This window comes from Nymphalis io, chromosome 2 (genome assembly GCF_905147045.1).
Source record: "Nymphalis io chromosome 2, ilAglIoxx1.1, whole genome shotgun sequence".
Lineage (NCBI taxonomy): Eukaryota > Metazoa > Arthropoda > Insecta > Lepidoptera > Nymphalidae > Nymphalis > Nymphalis io.
Genome location: NC_065889.1, coordinates 12,191,192 through 12,209,933, shown reverse-complemented (window position 1 = coordinate 12,209,933; position 18,742 = coordinate 12,191,192). Strand labels below are relative to the sequence as shown.

Sequence of the window (18,742 nt, the reverse complement as noted above, 5' to 3'; positions counted from 1 at the left end):
CTATTTGTTTATGAGAACTAGCCAAGTCAGACCTCAGGCTTAAATATTTGATCCTAAGTTATAAGAAGAAATGATATTTTAAATTGTTATAAAATATTTTATGTTGTTATAAATAAATTTCAGGACTGACCATTGAACTTGGCACTCATTTAGATCTCACTTCTTTTGTCGTTGAAGTCAACGACCAAGGCATATGTCATAATGTTGAACTTGGCTATCATTTCACATTTATGTTTTTGTTGGGATTGTATCTTTACTCGTACATGCCGGCTGGTAGAAATGTTTGATTTACGTACTTAATACTTTTAAGGTAAAGATTTCCGCCAAATTGCTTACTATTTTTTATCTGAAAAATAGTTAGTCATTTTAACAGTTTTTGTATAGAAAATTTAATTAAACGTATTTTTTTTTTCTTATTAATGTTAAGCCATTATAATTATATATCTTTTTATGTATCGATTATTAGATTATCTTATATTTTAAAATGACTAGCGATTGTTTGTGATAACAAATCAAAATGCACTTTATTCGAGTAGACTCTTACAAGCACTTTGGAATCGTCATTTTACAAGATAAATTACATGTAAAGCTACTATACTAATATTATAAATGCGAAAGTAACTCTGTTTGTTTGTTACGTTTTTACGGGAAAACCACTGAACCGAATTCGATGAAATTTTAGTATGAAACAAGCTTGAAAACCAAGGAAGGATATAGGCTATTTTTTGTACACCTGAAAACTGTCCACCGCCCACAACATGCGGGCGAAGCTGCGGGCGACAACTAGTATTAAATACCTGGACTTAACATTATAGCAATGATTTTTTGTGTTTTGACATTATCAATTTTTTTTATAGATTTAAGTCGACAAAAGGTTCTGTGTACCTATCGATAAGGTCTATAAGAAAAATTGGTAACTTATTAATATATAATGTTAATAATTATTATTTTGTATGTAATGGTACCTAATACTTGTATTAAAAATAATAATCGTATTTGTATTACCACTGTTAAATTCAATGTAAATCAATCACCGGTTCGTAATAATTCCGAGAAGACCCGGCAAGAAACTCGGTTCTTTCTAACTAACTTTTCCAACATTTCAAATACAAACTTACGTCATTCAAATCCATTGAATGTTCTAATTATTTCCAATTTCAATTAACATTCTATCTGTAATCCAAGCGACACATATACAATAGTAACAAATGAATTAATTAGTGAATAAATCCAACATTGTACGATATTGACATTCGGCATATAAATGAATATTTACTCGAGTAAGCTTTCTTCGCAGCGAGTGTGTCTGATATCGCCTTAAGCGAACACAAAGTGAAGTGAGCATCTGCTTTCTATCTTTCATCGAAAATAAAGATGCACGTGTGAATGTAAATCTGGACGCTTTTCAAAGATATCGCTCGACTTCTGACGAGTTCACCTACTTAGAAATATGTAACATTTCTTTCTTTGCCACGAACGTTTTGACAAATATAAAAAAAAATCTGTTTATATTTTCAAATATAATTGAGATTGAAACAATCATTTTATATTTTGTTCTTTTTAGATACATTTTTCTTACAATTTTGTAATAACGTTTTTATAAAATATTCATAATTTATTTCTAAAAAAATATACACTAAGTAAGTATTTTTTATCAACCCATATCAAAATTTTGTTTAATAAACCAACTAAACTTAGAATTAAATTAACCGACAGCGGGTAACTTTTTTTAATCGAATCTAGGAAGTTAATGGAGATTTAAGATTTGATTAAAAAACGGAGGCGTTTATAGACGCTATTAACTCATCACTTATTACTTAAGGTAGGTATACAAGCGAACAAACATTCCGCAGGCTTAAGGTTAATCCTTTCGAACTTAGCTATTTTCTGTCAAATTACTTCATCTCATATATACAATACACACACAGACACAAATTAAAATGTTTGTACAGTTCATCTCCTCGTGAAGACTGTTTTCTTGATAGAAAAATTCGATAACTTATATTGACCTAACGTTCAGTTGGCAGTAATAAATACTATCTGATGTATTGAATAGGATCAATCCCATATTTATGTCCTGGGCAATACACAAAAGCTGAGAGGTCCCTGCCAAAAATAATTTAATTTTACTTAACCGCTTCGGAATGAGGGTGCTTCTAACTTCAAAGCGACTAGGGGCCTTGTATCTCTAAGTCCGGGCCTGCTTAGGATACAGCGATCCCGTTAGTAATGCGGTTCCATGTACTTTAATGTGTGTCAAATATTCGCACGAACGTTTTCAATTGACCTAAACAAATGTTCAATACACAATACTTATTAGTAAATTAATATTATAATGTTGTAAAGTAACAGCCTGTAAATGTCCCACTGCTGGGCTAAGGCCTCCTCTCCCTATTTGAGGAGAAGGTTTGGAGCTTATTCCACCACGCTGCTCCAATGCGGGTTGGTGGAATACACATGTGGCAGAATTTCGATGAAATTAGACACATGCAGGTTTCCTCACGATGTTTTCCTTCACCGAAAAGCACGAGATGAATTATAAACAGAAATTAAGCACATGAAAATTCAGAGGTGCTTGCCCGGGTTTGAACCCACGTTCATCGGTTAAGATTCACGCGTTCTTACCACTGGGCCATCTCGATGATTTATGATTTTACTATAATGTTGTTATTATAGTAAAATATATATATATATTTGAAATGTAAGATTATTAAAGTACTTTTACGTATTATTTATTTTTGTGAATAATATTATATAGGTTAAATATCATTTTCGTATAATTAAACTTTAAATAAATAATATTTTTATTATGAAAATTAATTAAGATATATAAATGAATGTCGAAAATAAACTAAAGTCGTTACGTAATACGTCAGGCGATTTTTCAAATACTAAAATTCAACCGTGTTTTATTTTAAGTCTACGGTATTGTACATACAAAATCAAAAAGTATGTAGATTTTCTTTAGAGAACATAATTATGAAAAAAATAATAGTTCGCTCATCGCAATTTTTTTTTTTCTTTCGTATGCAACAATGCGAGCTGTTCAATGTTCCGGTGCAAAGGGTGAGTGAGCTGGAGTAATTGCAGGCGCTAGGGACATAGCACCCTAGCTACGTGTACATTATGGCGTACCTTTGATATTACTAATGTATATACATTCACAATCATGACTACCTCGTGGGTTTAGTAGCTATAAAGGCGCAAATCCCGAAGTCTAGGGTTCAATCCCCGAGTCAGACGAATTAAATTTATTGGTTTTTTCAGTTGACAATTTCTCAGTAGTTGTGTGATTTGTGTGATTTGTTGTTCTGTCAAATAATGGGAATGAGGGAATAGAGAGTGCACCTGTGTTTGTGCACAGGTCTTGCGCAGTTGTCTTCTTTCTGTTTCTCTTCTTTGAGATTCTCATGCTTTGGAGAACCATCGGAATCAATCAGTACGAAATCATTATCACTGTTCACATGTTCTAGCTTTTTAATTTGAAATACACATTTTTTGCATTACATAGCTCATATTTAAAAAAGGTTTATTAATAGTGTTCACCTGCGGCTTCGCCCGCATGTTTAGTAAAGTGAGGGGAGGTTTTGGGAGGAGAGGTTATTATGAAAATGTATGTCTTTGACGATTTCGGACGATTTTAGGAAAATGGCGGGTGCTCAATGGATGCGACTAGCACATTACCGGGAGAAATGGCGCTCCTGTGAGGAGGCCTATGTCCAGCAGTGGATTAATGTGGGTTGAATATGATGATGATGATGATGTCTTCGAACCTTGGGATTCAATCTTGCTTAGTAAAAATTTAAATCGATTCAGTGTTCTAGCCGTAGAAGCGTAACGAACAGAGTTACTTTCGCATTTATAATATTAATATAGAAGTATCTAGTGATAGTGTGTCAAGCCAAGTTCAAGCTAACAAAACTGACGAGCAGCTCCGTGTGACAAACTCCGTGACAAAAGTCCGTGTGACAAAAGGTGGGCTTCAATACATTATCCTAAGATATAAGAAAAAATTATATTTTAAGTTGTTATAAAATATTTGATGTTGTTATAAATAGGACTGACCATGGCACAGGACTGAACTTGGCACCCATTTAGATCTCGCTTCTTTTGTCATTGAAGTCAACAAACAAAGCATATATCATAATATTGAACTCGGCTCTCATTTCACGTTTATGTTTTTGATGGGATATGACCCATTCGAGTAACGTTTCACGCTGGCGAAACAGCTTGGTGCAGCTAGCCTGCGAGACGATCGCCCTTATCTTCGGTATAGAGAAAGAGTTATGTAACAATTCGGTTATAAATAGTATATATATGTCGAAACCAACGTCGCTGGTTCTTCATCTTTCAGTTTTCAGAGCTACTATAGTGTACTAGCCAAAAAATGTATTATTTTAGTCCACATTAACAAATCTCGAGCAAACTACAAACGTATACTTCTGTAGGTAACACCCCTAAATTATACCCATGTTCGTTCCAGCACCAATATACTCCTCAGGTAGATATGAAATTTTATATGTCCATTTAAATTTATCTTTTCATCCCAAACTTATTATTAAATATGACTAACTCTTTAAAAATTAAAGGTCCTGAGCCGGATGTGTGAGTCAAATGAATACCTTTGTCATTTTAGGAAACGGGCGCTCAATATATTTTTTTTTTTAATTATAGGTATCTCATTACTACGAGTATATTTTGCAACATATTGATTAAATTGCGTCTGTGCGTTTGTAAATTCTGGTCAGGAACTGATAGAGGATAGGATACGGCTTTTAAATGGCTAGGCGGCCTGCGCATTTTTATTTAATGTATATAATACATATTGCTATATGTAAAAGATGAATATATAACGTGTTTTTTTTCAATTTGTATCATTTAGAAATCTTGCGCAGTCGCACAACATAAAATATATATATGGGTTTACTGAATTAGAATTAATGTTAAAGAACGCGTCCTGAACAAAAAATGGTATCTCTATGGCTCTACTGGTGGTAGAGCTTTGTGCAAGCTCCTCTGGGTAGGTACCACCCACTCATCAGATATTCTACCGCAAAACAGCAGTACTTGGTATTGTGGTGTTCTGGTTTAAAGGGTGAGTGAGCCAGTATAATTACAGGCACAAGGGACATAACATCTTAGTTCCCAAGGTTGGTGGCGCATTGGTTATGTAAGCGATGGTTAATATTTCTTACAATGCCAATGTCTATGGGCGTTGGTGACCACTTACCATCAGGTGGCCCATATGCTCGTCCGCCTTCCTATTCTATAAAAAAAAGAACAAAAAATAAAATATTAATTTGTTAATATTTATAGAAGATTAAAAACAATCTAGTTTATTTTAAACACGTTGGTATCGTAAGCACATCGCTAATTAATAGCCAATCTCGAATTTAATTACGTGGGCGCGTTCCGACATGTTTTACTCAATATGATCTCAATCAGTTCGAAATGTCAATATAAAACGTTTCTTAGGAATGAAATACGAATTGCGATCCGAGGAGATAAATTTATCTTTCATTATCTCTGCATCTATAGTCGCCGTAAATAAAATTTAATTACTTTTTTTTTTAAATAAATTATATTTAAAAAAGTATGCAATTAGTATGTACGTAGTATTGTTGTGGTTCGATTTGAAGGTTGATTTAGCAAGTGTAATTACAGGCGTAAACATGACTTTGGTTCCCAAGGTGGAGGGCGCATTGGCGATGTCAGGAATGGTTAATATTTCTTACAGTGTCAATATCTATTGACGCTGGTGACCGCTTAATATGAGTATACAGTTTCGCCTAACTGTTTTATCTTTGCACTGTCCAGACTGTGCTATTTTAAGTCAACATTTTTCCAAGCTTCATTGTCACAGAAACACGTCAACACAGTGTTACAAAAAACAAACAAACTGTTAGGTACATTTATTGAATTATTTACGGTAACAGCCGTAGTAGATACCCGTTAAGGGCATAAGTTTTTTAACCGTAAACGCAGGTTTTACTGGTGGTAGGGCTTTGTGCAAGCTCGTCTGGGTAGGTACCACCCACTCATCAGATATTCTACCGCAAAACAGCAATACTTGATATTGTTGTGTTCCGGTTTGAAGGGTGAGTGAGCCAGTGTAATTACAGGCACAAGGGACATAAAATCTTAGTTCCCAAGGTTGGTGGCGCATTGGATATGTAAGCGATGGTTGACATTTCTTACAATGCTAATGTCTAAGAGCGTTGGTGACCACTTACCATCAGGTGGCCCATATGCTCGTCCGCCTTCCTATTCTATAAAAAAAAAAAAAAAAAACGCATGACACGCAGTGTATTTTCTGGAAAAACTAACTAATTTAAATATTAACTTTCTATAATGTCTTTAAATGAATCTTTTACGATCTTGTTATAGTTTTTTTTTATAATAACATATTAACCTATACTTTATGAAAATCATGTCGACAGAAACGTTTTATTTGAAAAAAAAAAATGTGTTGCCATATCAATGATCATAATTTAAATGCTTCACGCATGTGTTCCTCTATGTTAGAGCACGCGATCATTACAATGTTATCTTTATTAAAACAAACTAGTACAAATTACATATATTTCCGTAATATTTAACATACGATTTGCAATTTATTTTCAACAAGAAAGGTGCTCATCATCAATTGTAGCCGTATTTTAAACTTACATTTTGTTCGTAAAGTTTTTATGAAAAAAATCATACACATTATCTAACTGTACTTTAGCTGTAATTATTATCGACTCGACTAATAAACTTTGTTTCGCGACTTATTAGTTAAATAATGCTGTGTCTTCTTGTTTCAAATGTCTAATCAATAATGACAGAAAGAGATGAATCGTTAAGATGAAATTATTTTCGTCATTTCACAAATACGTAAACGACGCTATACGTGTGTATATCCATTATAATGGATGCGCACCGAAATGACTGTTAAGCTTGAGAAACACGTGAGTTTTCTTACAATGCGTATGACGTTCGTTATTTAAAAATACAAAGTACGTAACTCTTAACTTATATATCTTTGGTTTAAACTGAATGTCGTGTATTTAAATTATATAAACACTAGAAAATAAAACATCAATCGAGTCATCGAATACAAATGTGATCTGGACAAAACCAGTTTCGAATAAAATTCTAAGATAAATCTATTCGAAAATTATATAGGTATAATAAATTAAACTTTTAGTAAAAAGAGCTATAAAAAACAGTCCCTAGCATTGAGATAGTGCTTTAATTGCAGGTAATTTTATCGATACGTACACTTATATTATAATTAATTCAAACCATATATCACTAAATATATGAACGTGTTATTATAATGTAATAATAAATGACTTGGATTAAAAAATAAAAGTACGATTATTCATTTCGAATGAATTTGAACTTGATTTTAATAACCTTTAGATAAACAGATAACCTTGTCAGCACATTGCAAAACGTTTATTAATAAATAAATTAAATTTTAAAATATGCTCGATAGGATATAAGTCAAAAATAAAACAATTGCTCTAATTAGACAAAATATATTTGTAAAATATTTTTGCATATCAATTGACAGCTAACATCGTGTCATCAACGTGCCATATGAAATGAATGTGTGGAATAGACACGATATTTAATTAATAAATACTTATAATAATTATAATAGTTAGTCTTATAATAGCTTACTCAATCGTATTTTATTACATTTGATTATAAAAATAATAAGTTTTCACTTGCTTGCACATATGATTTATTTATTTTTGAACGAACTTGTCAGTGATTATCTGTGCACTCATCTATTCATAAAAAAAGTTCCCATCGGATCGGAAAACAATACCTAATACTGGATACCATTCCTTAAATGATCATAACCAATAACGAGTCCTAAGTTATAAGACCGATTCGTACGCCGCGACGATAAACGGCATAACGCTCTCTTGTGCCGTCATGCCCCCTCTCCCTCTGTATGTGCGTGGCGCTTATACTATAAACTTCGTTGCTGAATATTATTATAATAATGCGAAAAATATATTTTACATATTTATTTATTGCGTTTCTTTAAGTATAAACTCTTTCAATAATCATTAATATCGGTGAGTCACATCTGCCGGACGTGATGGTTAAATTTTGTCTTCAACGTGTTATTGAAAATATAACTCAAATTTTAGAAATAAGAAAATTGATCTAGACAAAAGACGTAATCAATTCTGCATTGCCCTAGTTAAAGTGAAGCTATTATATATTGTCTTGTAATGTTTTATGCATGAACATTATCAAAGAGCATACAACTTACTTACGAACCGTTATTTGCTTCGTTGTCAACGTAATCGAATATCAAAGAGCCGCTGTCAAACTGACATGGAAACAGTTATATTTGACATTAATGAGGCTGTAATGTTTTGCGCAAACTAACAAGAATAATCTATAATCGATTTCTTGACAGTTAACATACTTGTTCCGTGTCATTTGTTTGCAAATTAAAAGACTTTATTGTGCCTGTGACTTCGTTCTTACTAATTTTAGACATTGCATTGTTTTTCGTTTACCCAATAAAATTTAGTTTTATTGCATCCGATAGTAATCTGAAAGTCATAAGTCCAGAAATCCGATGATTGAATGTTTGATGTTTAAAGATCTGTGTGTTATCTGTATAAGATTTATTTTTTAATATAGTTTTTCTTTGGGTTCACCCCAATGTAAAACTAAGAATAAGAATGATTTAATGAATTGAAAATTACTACTTTTTAAAATTTCACTCTTATAAACGTATTATTTTATTATCATAAAAAATAGAACGCATAATCAGTAACACACATGTGAAAGTGCGAAGGCACTAAGATATTATAGTATTATAAAAATCGCCTCTCAAGACCAAACTCAAGGCCTCAAATATTTATTTTATTACCTAACAAATTATATAAATATCCATCTCTGCCATACATATATTTATTTACATTACATTTCCTACCGAAAACTTATCGTTTCAATTGTAAAGTTCGCAAAAACGTTCCGTGGACAAATATTTTTTTATTGTTTTTTTGAAAATTCCTACATGCCTACTGTTTTTCTTAACAGATAAAATACAAATTTGTAACGTACGACTCACGCTTTATTTTAACAAATTATACTTGATAATATAATAAAATTGCAACAATTCTCAGAATGGAATTAAAAGTCATTTCATCGGAAGTGTCTCCAAGGATAAAAGAAACTACCAGAAGTTCCGTTCCGTTTCACGTACTATAAAAGGGATTCAATTTATTCGTGTCCATATAAGCCAGAATCACGAAATATTTACAAACAATTCCTTAAATGACAGAAAAAGTTAACTTCCCTAACAATAGTCATATTGATTAGCATTTCATTTTCCTCATGCCTGTCGTGAAATTGCTTGAACCACGTATCATAGTGGCGTGTGAGCATTGAAGGCAATAAAAATCGTTTTAGGCGATGCGTGAAAATGTTCGAATTTAAAACATCAATTGGCCGTGAATAACTTTTCTTTATTTCCTTGTTGTTCTTTATTTTATTTTTTTACGGACACGTAAACGTTATGTAACTGTGTCTTAGAGAAAAAAAAATAACCAAGGAATTAGGTTAGTAATTTACTGCTTTGGTAATGTTTTATTGACATTGCTTATCTTTGTTCTTGGACGGCATGAGGACGGAAACGAATGTCAAAGTAAACGCGATCTTCGTATACATTTGAGACCCTGCATGTTTAGTAACCGCCTTGGACTGTCGAATGTTACGTCATTATCCAAGCTGTAATTATCTCTTTTCCCTCATTAGAGTTTTGCGTGAATACTTCAGACTGTGTTCAGCCGACCGAGTTACCGTACCAAGTTATGGACCACTTTACTATACGTTTTGAATTTAAATCTGGTCATCGACGTATAAATTAAAATTTACCGACCAATAAATGTTGCGGAAATTTTGTCGCGTTACTGCCGCTCATTTTATTTAAATTGATAGTTAAGTGATGACCAGCAGCCGCAGCAGCTTCGATTTCTCCAAATCGCGGCAAACACTTGACATTAACATCCTTCCAGAATTTGAATATAATTAACAAGACTTAACTTACAAAATCGCAAATCCTATTTATTATTTCTGATATTTTTTCTTAGAGAATTTACACTCTTTATTATCGCTTTTATTAGCATTTAATTGATTTAGTTTTTATAAAAAGTTTTCATTCCAAATATATTATAAATTTGGGGCCATTTTAAAAAGCAGCCCGACAGGTACGCCCTTATTCTTAGATCCGTGACTAGAACAGTCGGATATGATATCATGACGTGTGCCAACTTTTACACTTTTGGATATTAACGCTCAAGTACAGCGTTAAGTCGAGCAATATGAGATTTGCATACATATATAACATTTACCCGTATACTCTAATACGGAATGTTTGTGAAAATCTCGGTATTTGTCTAAATAAAAAACCATTTCGTATCTTTTCCTATCTAATCTGTTTCGCGTTTATAGACTCCGTGAAAACTATATTTGTTCTAAATCGATAAGGCTTATTAAGAATGATATTTATAATGTATTTCTGTTATGTTAGTTTAGTTAAGTAGTAAATTTCTTATGCAAATGCATTTAATTAATGACGACAGAACTCACGTTGACCATAATATTCATAACATTAGACGAATACACGACTCGAAATAGTATATATGAGTCGGTTGACAATATTCCACGAGTGAGTAATGGAGTGAATTCTTACAGACTAGCACTGCTACTAGTCAATTTTTGTGATAACTTCGAAATGATGTTTTACTCTAAGAACATTTTAGAGACACGAAGTTAAGCTAAGCTTAATTCTCAGGACGCAAAAATCTGTATTGACCACTCCAAAATAAGCCTATGCAAAAATCGAAACTGCGACCATCTGCAATGTAGGCAAATTCACAATGACAGCTGACTAATTAATGAATAATGTATGTATACGGATAATTGTAAATCGATCAACAATAATTACACCAAGCTTACTGTGTTTAATATTTGTTTTATTCATATAATGATATTTCACATGCGCAAATAATCTTCCTATTTTTACATTTTTATTTCTTGTCTGAGCAACACGTGTAGTGTAGGTATGAATTGGAGCTGATACGATAAACTGTTCTACTGCGAGTTTTCCTCACGACGTTATCCTTTATCAAGAAGCAAGAGTTGATTAATGAACACAAATTAAGTACATGAAAGTGTCTTCCAACCTTAAGATCCAATTATTCCCTCCATTAGACTTTCTAGGCTCTTAGTATAAAATAAACTATTACATATTTAAACCAGTACACGTGACACAAATAAAACTTATGTTATATTATAAACGTTGCTTATTCGTCCTTAATTTTTTTGTTTAAGTTATCAAACACCACTTTTTTACAATTATTATAATATAACATCTTAATTAATTATAAAGATTATCAATTAATATATCACAGTGTGCAACGAACCTAACATAGTATCCACGCGTGACGGCGACTCATGTGTACACCCGACATTATCGCGAAGACGCAAGCAACAATAAGTAGACGCGGTCAATGGACCGATTACGTTATGATAAATACTTGCGTAATTCAATATTTAATACTTTTACTTAAAAATATTTATTATAATTAATTTTTCAACGATCCCCACTTTATCGCTTTGAACGCCTACATTATCACAGTTACTATCTAAGGTGTCTAGTTTACAGCCCATAAAAGTGTTTATGGTCATTTAAATAAAAAAAAAAGAATTGAAAAAAATATTGTAATGTAAGTTTGTTTTTAAATTTCTAGAAGAAAAACCTGTTCTAAGATAATATCTTTTAATTAATACTAACATTAAACTATATATAAGTGAGTGAATTATACATTAACTTGCCATATTATTTAATATTATAAATGCTAATATTTGCATAATCACGTTCGAATGACTAAGAATTATAATGATTCATTTATTATGGCGTGAATTTTAGTAACTAATTAATTATTCAAAATAAAAAAGTACCAAAATTACGTTTCAGCTAAGCGAAGCGTGCGGTTAATAACAATTAGTTTGAAAATAAATTAAATTATCATTTTAACATAATTAAATAGTATTAAAATAATATTTAAATCGTTTATTAATTTAATTAAATCGTAAAAAACAGATAAAAAAACAACATGGCGGCGCCTTCACTGGGTCAAAACAGTAGTTAAACGTAATAAAACATAATTCAACATTATCTTACTCTACATTCCGAAATAAACCATATTTTACTATCAACGTAAGCTACCGACGCACGAACTATTTTAAACGCTTGATAAACAACACCGCGATACTTGGACTCGCGCATTTTCTTATAATATTGTAGAAGATTTATTTCCGAAGAGACAAAATAAAGCTATTAGACTTCCACTATAAAGTAGCCTTATTATAAACGCTAGAAAATGAATTTGTGTTGATAAGTGAGTTATATATTATTGAGTATGAAAGAATTATTTATTCAAGTATGCTCATAAGGTCACTTTTGAATGGTTTGGTTGGATTGTAGATTCTACTGAGTAGAACCGGCAAGAAACTTAGTAGTTACTCTTTTTCATCCTCTTAACAGAGTCAATAAAATCCAATTATATATTATTAATTACTTTATTTAATAAAGTTTTGACATAAGATTTAAATTTTTTAATAGAAAAAGTTAAAAATAAATTTGGAATCTTATTATAGAAACGATTACTTTGTGACGGCGAACTTTAGAAACCTATTTTTGTCACTGGTCTTATATCACATACACCTACCTGTGTAAAAAATAGGCAATACATATGTGAATGTGCCCCTCATCGTATGCACCTTGAAAATAGGTTTTTTTTATATATAAAGAATAGGTAGGTGGACGAGCATATGGGCCACCTAATATATTTACTGGTGGTAGGGCTTTGTGCAAGCCCGTCTGGGTAGGTACCACCCACTCATCAGATATTCTACCGCAAAACAGCAATACTTGATATTGTTGTGTTCCGGTTTGAAGGGTGAGTGAGCCAGTGTAATTACAGGCACAAGGGACATAAAATCTTAGTTCCCAAGGTTGGTGGCGCATTGGCTATAAGCGATGGTTGACATTTCTTACAATGCCAATGTCTAAGGGCGTTTGGTGACCACTTACCATCAGGTGGCCCATATGCTCGACCACCTTCCTATTCTATAAAAAAAAAAAAAAATGATAATTGGTCACCAACGCCCATAGACATTGGCATTGTAAGAAATGTTAACCATCGCTTACATCACCAATGCTCCACCAACATTGGGAACTAAGATGTTATGTCCCTTGTGCCTATAATTACTCTGGCTCACATTGCCCTTCAAACCGGAACTCAACAATACCAAGTACTGCTTTGCGTTTTACTGGTATTGTTCTTTATTTAATATTCTTTTAAAAATTGTTTTGCTATTATATTAAACGCACTGTTAATTAGTGTTATGTATTATGACAGTACCTTGATACCTACATATGTATTTTATAATATAAAGGAATATATTATTACCTTGCCTACAATAGCCATGAGGGCTAGATGTTCAGCGCCCCTCATTTCTTATTAATAGTGACAATATCAGTATTCCTAGCCAGGGGCGTTTATCAGAGTTCTGTAAGTTTACAGTAAACTAGTAAAAAAATGTTTTTAAATGTTCTGTATAACATTTATATGAAAAATAGCATGGACACCATCCTTTTATTTCTAAAGTGTATTATCATTTATGTATACTAATTAAATACGTGTCTCGAAAATAATAATGTCCATGGTTTTTTTTAAATAGAGCCGAGATGGCCCAGTGGTAAGAACGCGTGAATCTTAACCGATGATCGTGGGTTCAAACCAGGGCAAGCACCACTGAATTTTCATGTACTTAATTTGTGATTATAATTCATCTCGTGCTTTACGGTGAAGGAAAACATCGTGAGGAAACCTGCATGTGTCTAATTTCACTGAAATTCTGCCACATGTATATTCCACCAACCCGCATTGGAGCAGCGTGGTGGAATAAGCTCCAAAAAAAACCTTCTCCTCAAAAAAAGAGGAGAGGAGGCCTTTAGCCCAGCAGTGGGACATTAACAGGCTGTTACGGTTTTTTTTAAAATAGGTAAATAGACAAATGGGCTACTCGATGATCAGTGGTCACCACCACCCTTAGATATTGACGATCGCCAAAGCATCAGTTAACCTTGAGAAGATATCCCTTGTGACTGTAGTTACACTGGCATACTCACCCTTCAAACCGGAACACAACAATAATAAGTATCGCAGTTTACCTACTCGGACGAGCTTGCACAAAGCGTAGGGCACCAAGTAATGTCTGAAATATATATAGCAATACGTGTGTGGATTTCTATAATTTATTCAAGATACAAAGTATATATGATAATGCAGACTTTTAAGGAATTCCTTCCAATTCTTCTACGGGATCAACAATAAAAAAATATTTTCAATAGTATTAATAGCCTCTGTACTTATATAATTTATAATACTCTGTATAGTTTTATTGAAAAAAAAATCCACTCACTTTCACAACTCAATATATAATAATAACAGTTTGATTAAAACCTTGTATATAAGGATGAAATTCGCTAACCGCTTTATTGTATGAACTTATTAAATGAATAAGCATCCTTTAGACACTTTATACAGCTTAAGTAGAAAATGAACTAATCAATACACTATCGATTGCTCAAACACGAGTAATACGATGCGAAGTGAACCCACACATGTGGTGCCATTTTGCGGTTCGTTTGCGAGTACAATTTATTTATAACTTAATATTATAGTGAGTCAGGAATGAATAAAAAAACACATTTAATTTACTATAAAATTGAAGATACACGTTTATAGACATTTATATATATAGACATTCGGAGACAATGTTATATATATATATAACATTGTCTCCGAACTTAAATTTTTACTTGTTCTTTTTAAAAGAATATAGATTTACTGGTGGTAGGGCTTTGTGCAAGCTCGTATGGGTAGGTACCACCCACTCATCAGATATTCTACCGCAAAACAGCAATACTTGATATTGTTGTGTTCCGGTTTGAAGGGTGAGTGAGCCAGTGTAATTGCAGGCACAAGGGACATAAAATCTTAGTTCCCAAGGTTGGTGGCGCATTGGCTATAAGCGATGGTTGACATTTCTTACAATGCCAATGTCTAAGGGCGTTTGGTGACCACTTACCATCAGGTGGCCCATATGCTCGTCCACCTTCCTATTCTATAAAAAAAAAAGATTAATTTCTGTACACAATGATATAGAATTTTATTATTATTATATTATTGATATTAGTTAATTGTTGTTTATATAATTTCCAAGAGTCAACAAGTTTAACAAGAAGTATGTAAAAAATATAACGTATTTAAAACTATTTGCGATCAATGATACAAAGCTGTTAATAGCCGAGATCGATCATAAGGAAATAATTATAACATATACAAAATAATATATTTATCGTGTTATTTATTGCCTCTTTTGTACGATGTATGACTTTGTTTGTTTTTATTCCAATCATGTGTTTACCAATTAGTAAAAAGTTTAATGACCCGTATTTCAAATTGCGTTGCATTTGCGTGGGTAGTAAAAAAAAATCAATCGAACAAAAAAAAAAACCTACAAACGCGAAGACGAAACTTCTTATAAGTAAATTACTTTATAATAAATATGTTTAGGAAAATTAACTTTAAATAAGTAGGGAAGTATAGCGAAGTTCCTTTGTTTCAATTAAAAATGCTAATGCTTTAGAAAGCATGAAGGATAAAAGGAAGACAATTAACGAGTAAATGTTGGTATCAAGCAACAGTGTTAGACAATGCAAAAACAGCAAAGAAACAGTATTATTTATAAATTTCTGCCCTAAATAATTGTTTCCCGGTTTGAAGGGTGAGTGAACCAGTACATACAGAAACGAGGGACATAACATCTTAGTTCCCAAGGTTGGTGGTACATTGGCGTTGTAAGGGCCGGTTAATTTTTCTTACACTTCCAATGTCTATGGGTTGTAGTGACCATTTACTATCAGGTGGCCCCTTTTGTCCATCCGCCTACCCATACTATAAATATGAATATAAAAATACATTGTCAACAGATATTTGTAATACAAAACACAATAATATATTACTAGACAGCCGGTAGTTGAAACAGTAGTCGTTAAATTCTATAAAAAATTAACGAGCAATCGACAGCATTCCACGTTAACTCTAATTAATATATAACAAAAAACGGCTAGTATCATAAATTAATATTGTATTTCACTAGATTGTTATTGTACTTTAAACATAAACGACAAAAAAAAGTTAAATAATTATTATTTTTTATTTTTTATCTACAAAATTGTATTATTTATATTGATTCTATAATTTTTTGACCTCTCTATGTAATTCGGTAACATGATATAAACTTTACTTAGGTACTTTGATAATATATTTTTTTTTATCCAAGTATAACCTAAGCCTTTATACCTTTATGCCCCGTTCGTATTGACTTCTCAATCGCTTAAAGCTGCTTAAAGTATTACAATTGCTTATTACTTAACCTTAACCTTACTTTTCATATTTAATTTGATGAACATATTTTTTTCGTTGTTTCAGAGTTCTTCAGAAAACTCCTGCAGCTCTCACGGGAAGAGTTCCACGCCATGTTCAAACGAACCTACGGCATGATTTACGAACAGCACACGTATGTCTTCGAGCAATTATTCGAGCAATTGGAAAGGTACACATTATTAAAAATATTATATACTTCATACTATTTTATTATTATTATTTTATTATAATGTTTATATTATTCTATTAAACGTAAAGCTTGTGTTAAGAGTGGAACAACAATAACTCAAGGGTCAGAATTGAACCTGCGACTAAATCGCTAGGCAGCCTGTAAAACCATTGCGCTATTGACGCTTAATTTACTTATTAGGTTTTGTTAAGAGCGTGTTTGCTTAGTAATCAAGTAACTTAATTGAAGTAATTTTTTTGTCTTTGACGCTAAAACAAAATATATTGCCTATTTCTTAATCTAATATATAAAAATCTCGTGTCACGGTGTTTGTGGTCGAACTCCTCCGAAACGATCGACCGATTTTTATGAAATTTGTTATGTATATTTGAGAGGTATGAGAATAGGTCGTAAAGTATATTCCATACCGCTAGCTGATAAAGGTGTTCCTATCCAGAATTTTTTCTTCAGAATATTCAGTAGATATCATTTATATGGCAGAACAACGTTTACCGGGTCAGCTAGTGTAATATATATGTCAATTTTGAGTAAACTATTGCACATGTATTATATATATACATAAAGGCCAATATCAATTAAAGTCTCACGATCGGCAGCACATTGACATCGTAAGACATAGCTAATCCCTGCATTGGTAATGTGCATAGCTTGAGACAAGTGGTCTCCGTGTCCTCTCGTGCGGATCAGTTGCCTTATGTCTATAGTAAATTTAAAATAATAATAATATGAAATATCATATCACAAACATTGTTGTATCAAATTTTTATTCAAGTAATCTTATTTTATTTTATATTTTTATATATCAACATTTGAACAGAAAACGATTATAAAAATTACTTAAATATATACTTGTCCTTTGACACTCAAACTGATCGTTAAATGTTATTAAGAAAACGTTGGTATGAGATTTTCATGACTAACGATTGTAGTCAACACTGCATATTACTATTATATTACGGTGAGTGCGGGTTCAACCCGGGCAAAAACCACTGAAGTTTCATGTGCATAATTTGTGAACGGTAAAGGAAAAAATCGTGATGAAAACTGCGTTTTCACTGAAATACACCACGTGAGTATGCACCAGCATTGAAGCAGCGTGGTGGAATGAGGTTCAAAACTTCTCCTCAAGGAGAGAACAGCCCAATATAGTTTTGAATATTCAATTATTGAAAAATATTTTGTCACAATAACGATGCTTACAGGTATTACACCCGAGGCGATAACGACTTCGACGAAATGATGGATGGTTTCTTCGGAATTCTCTACCAGAAGATGTTCACCGTGCTCAACTCACAATACAGCTTCGACGAGAAGTAAGTGCGATTATACTAGTTATACTAATATTATAGTTAATATAGAACGCGTAAAATATAAAAAAGTGACTTCAAAAAATTGCCTGAATGAACGCTTCAAAAAATAAAATTATGACATTGAAACCAAAGAAAATAAATCATCATTGATAATTTACATAAAAAAGTTTTAGAAGAATTGAGAACTTTTTTTAAACCGATGAAAAAGCGTGATTTGTTAACATAAATACAGATCCTTCATTATACAAGCGAATTGAATAACATCATACTTCAAATTCTATTAAATATATTATGTATTTATTTAGATAGTTGATATAATTTTATACAAGACCCCGGGAATGCTTCCATTTCCCAGAAAAATACGATAAATAAAGACTCATATAACAGCGCACGTTTTTTTTCGATTTGTTCCATTTTGGCAAGTTTACAAATGTACCAAAGATTCAAACTCGTTGCGTTTCGTTCAATCAATTTAGGAAATATGTACTTAGCAATTTTATTCAATCAGGTATACCGTCAGACCGTCTAATCAACTTGATTAATTCTGTCAACGTTCCACTAACATACATAAAACATCGCACACACCATAAACTGATTTAAACTTGACACTCAAAGGTATCAGAAGCTAACCACTTCATAATGTATCATAACCATTTTTAACACTATGGTCTATTATCGTTATAGAGGTTTATTTATGT

At 32.3% G+C, this 18,742-nt stretch overlaps 1 protein-coding gene across 1 annotated transcript in view; it reads left to right on the top strand.

Moving 5' to 3' along the window:
• The window catches only part of LOC126776482 (glypican-4), an 82,395-nt gene that overhangs the window by 53,672 nt on the left and 9,981 nt on the right, over positions 1 to 18,742 (top strand). Inside the window, exons 3-4 of the mRNA XM_050499045.1 lie at positions 16,590 to 16,713; positions 17,937 to 18,047. Of these exons, the coding sequence (XP_050355002.1) occupies positions 16,590 to 16,713; positions 17,937 to 18,047 (235 nt within the window). The remainder of the gene's footprint in view (positions 1 to 16,589; positions 16,714 to 17,936; positions 18,048 to 18,742) is intronic.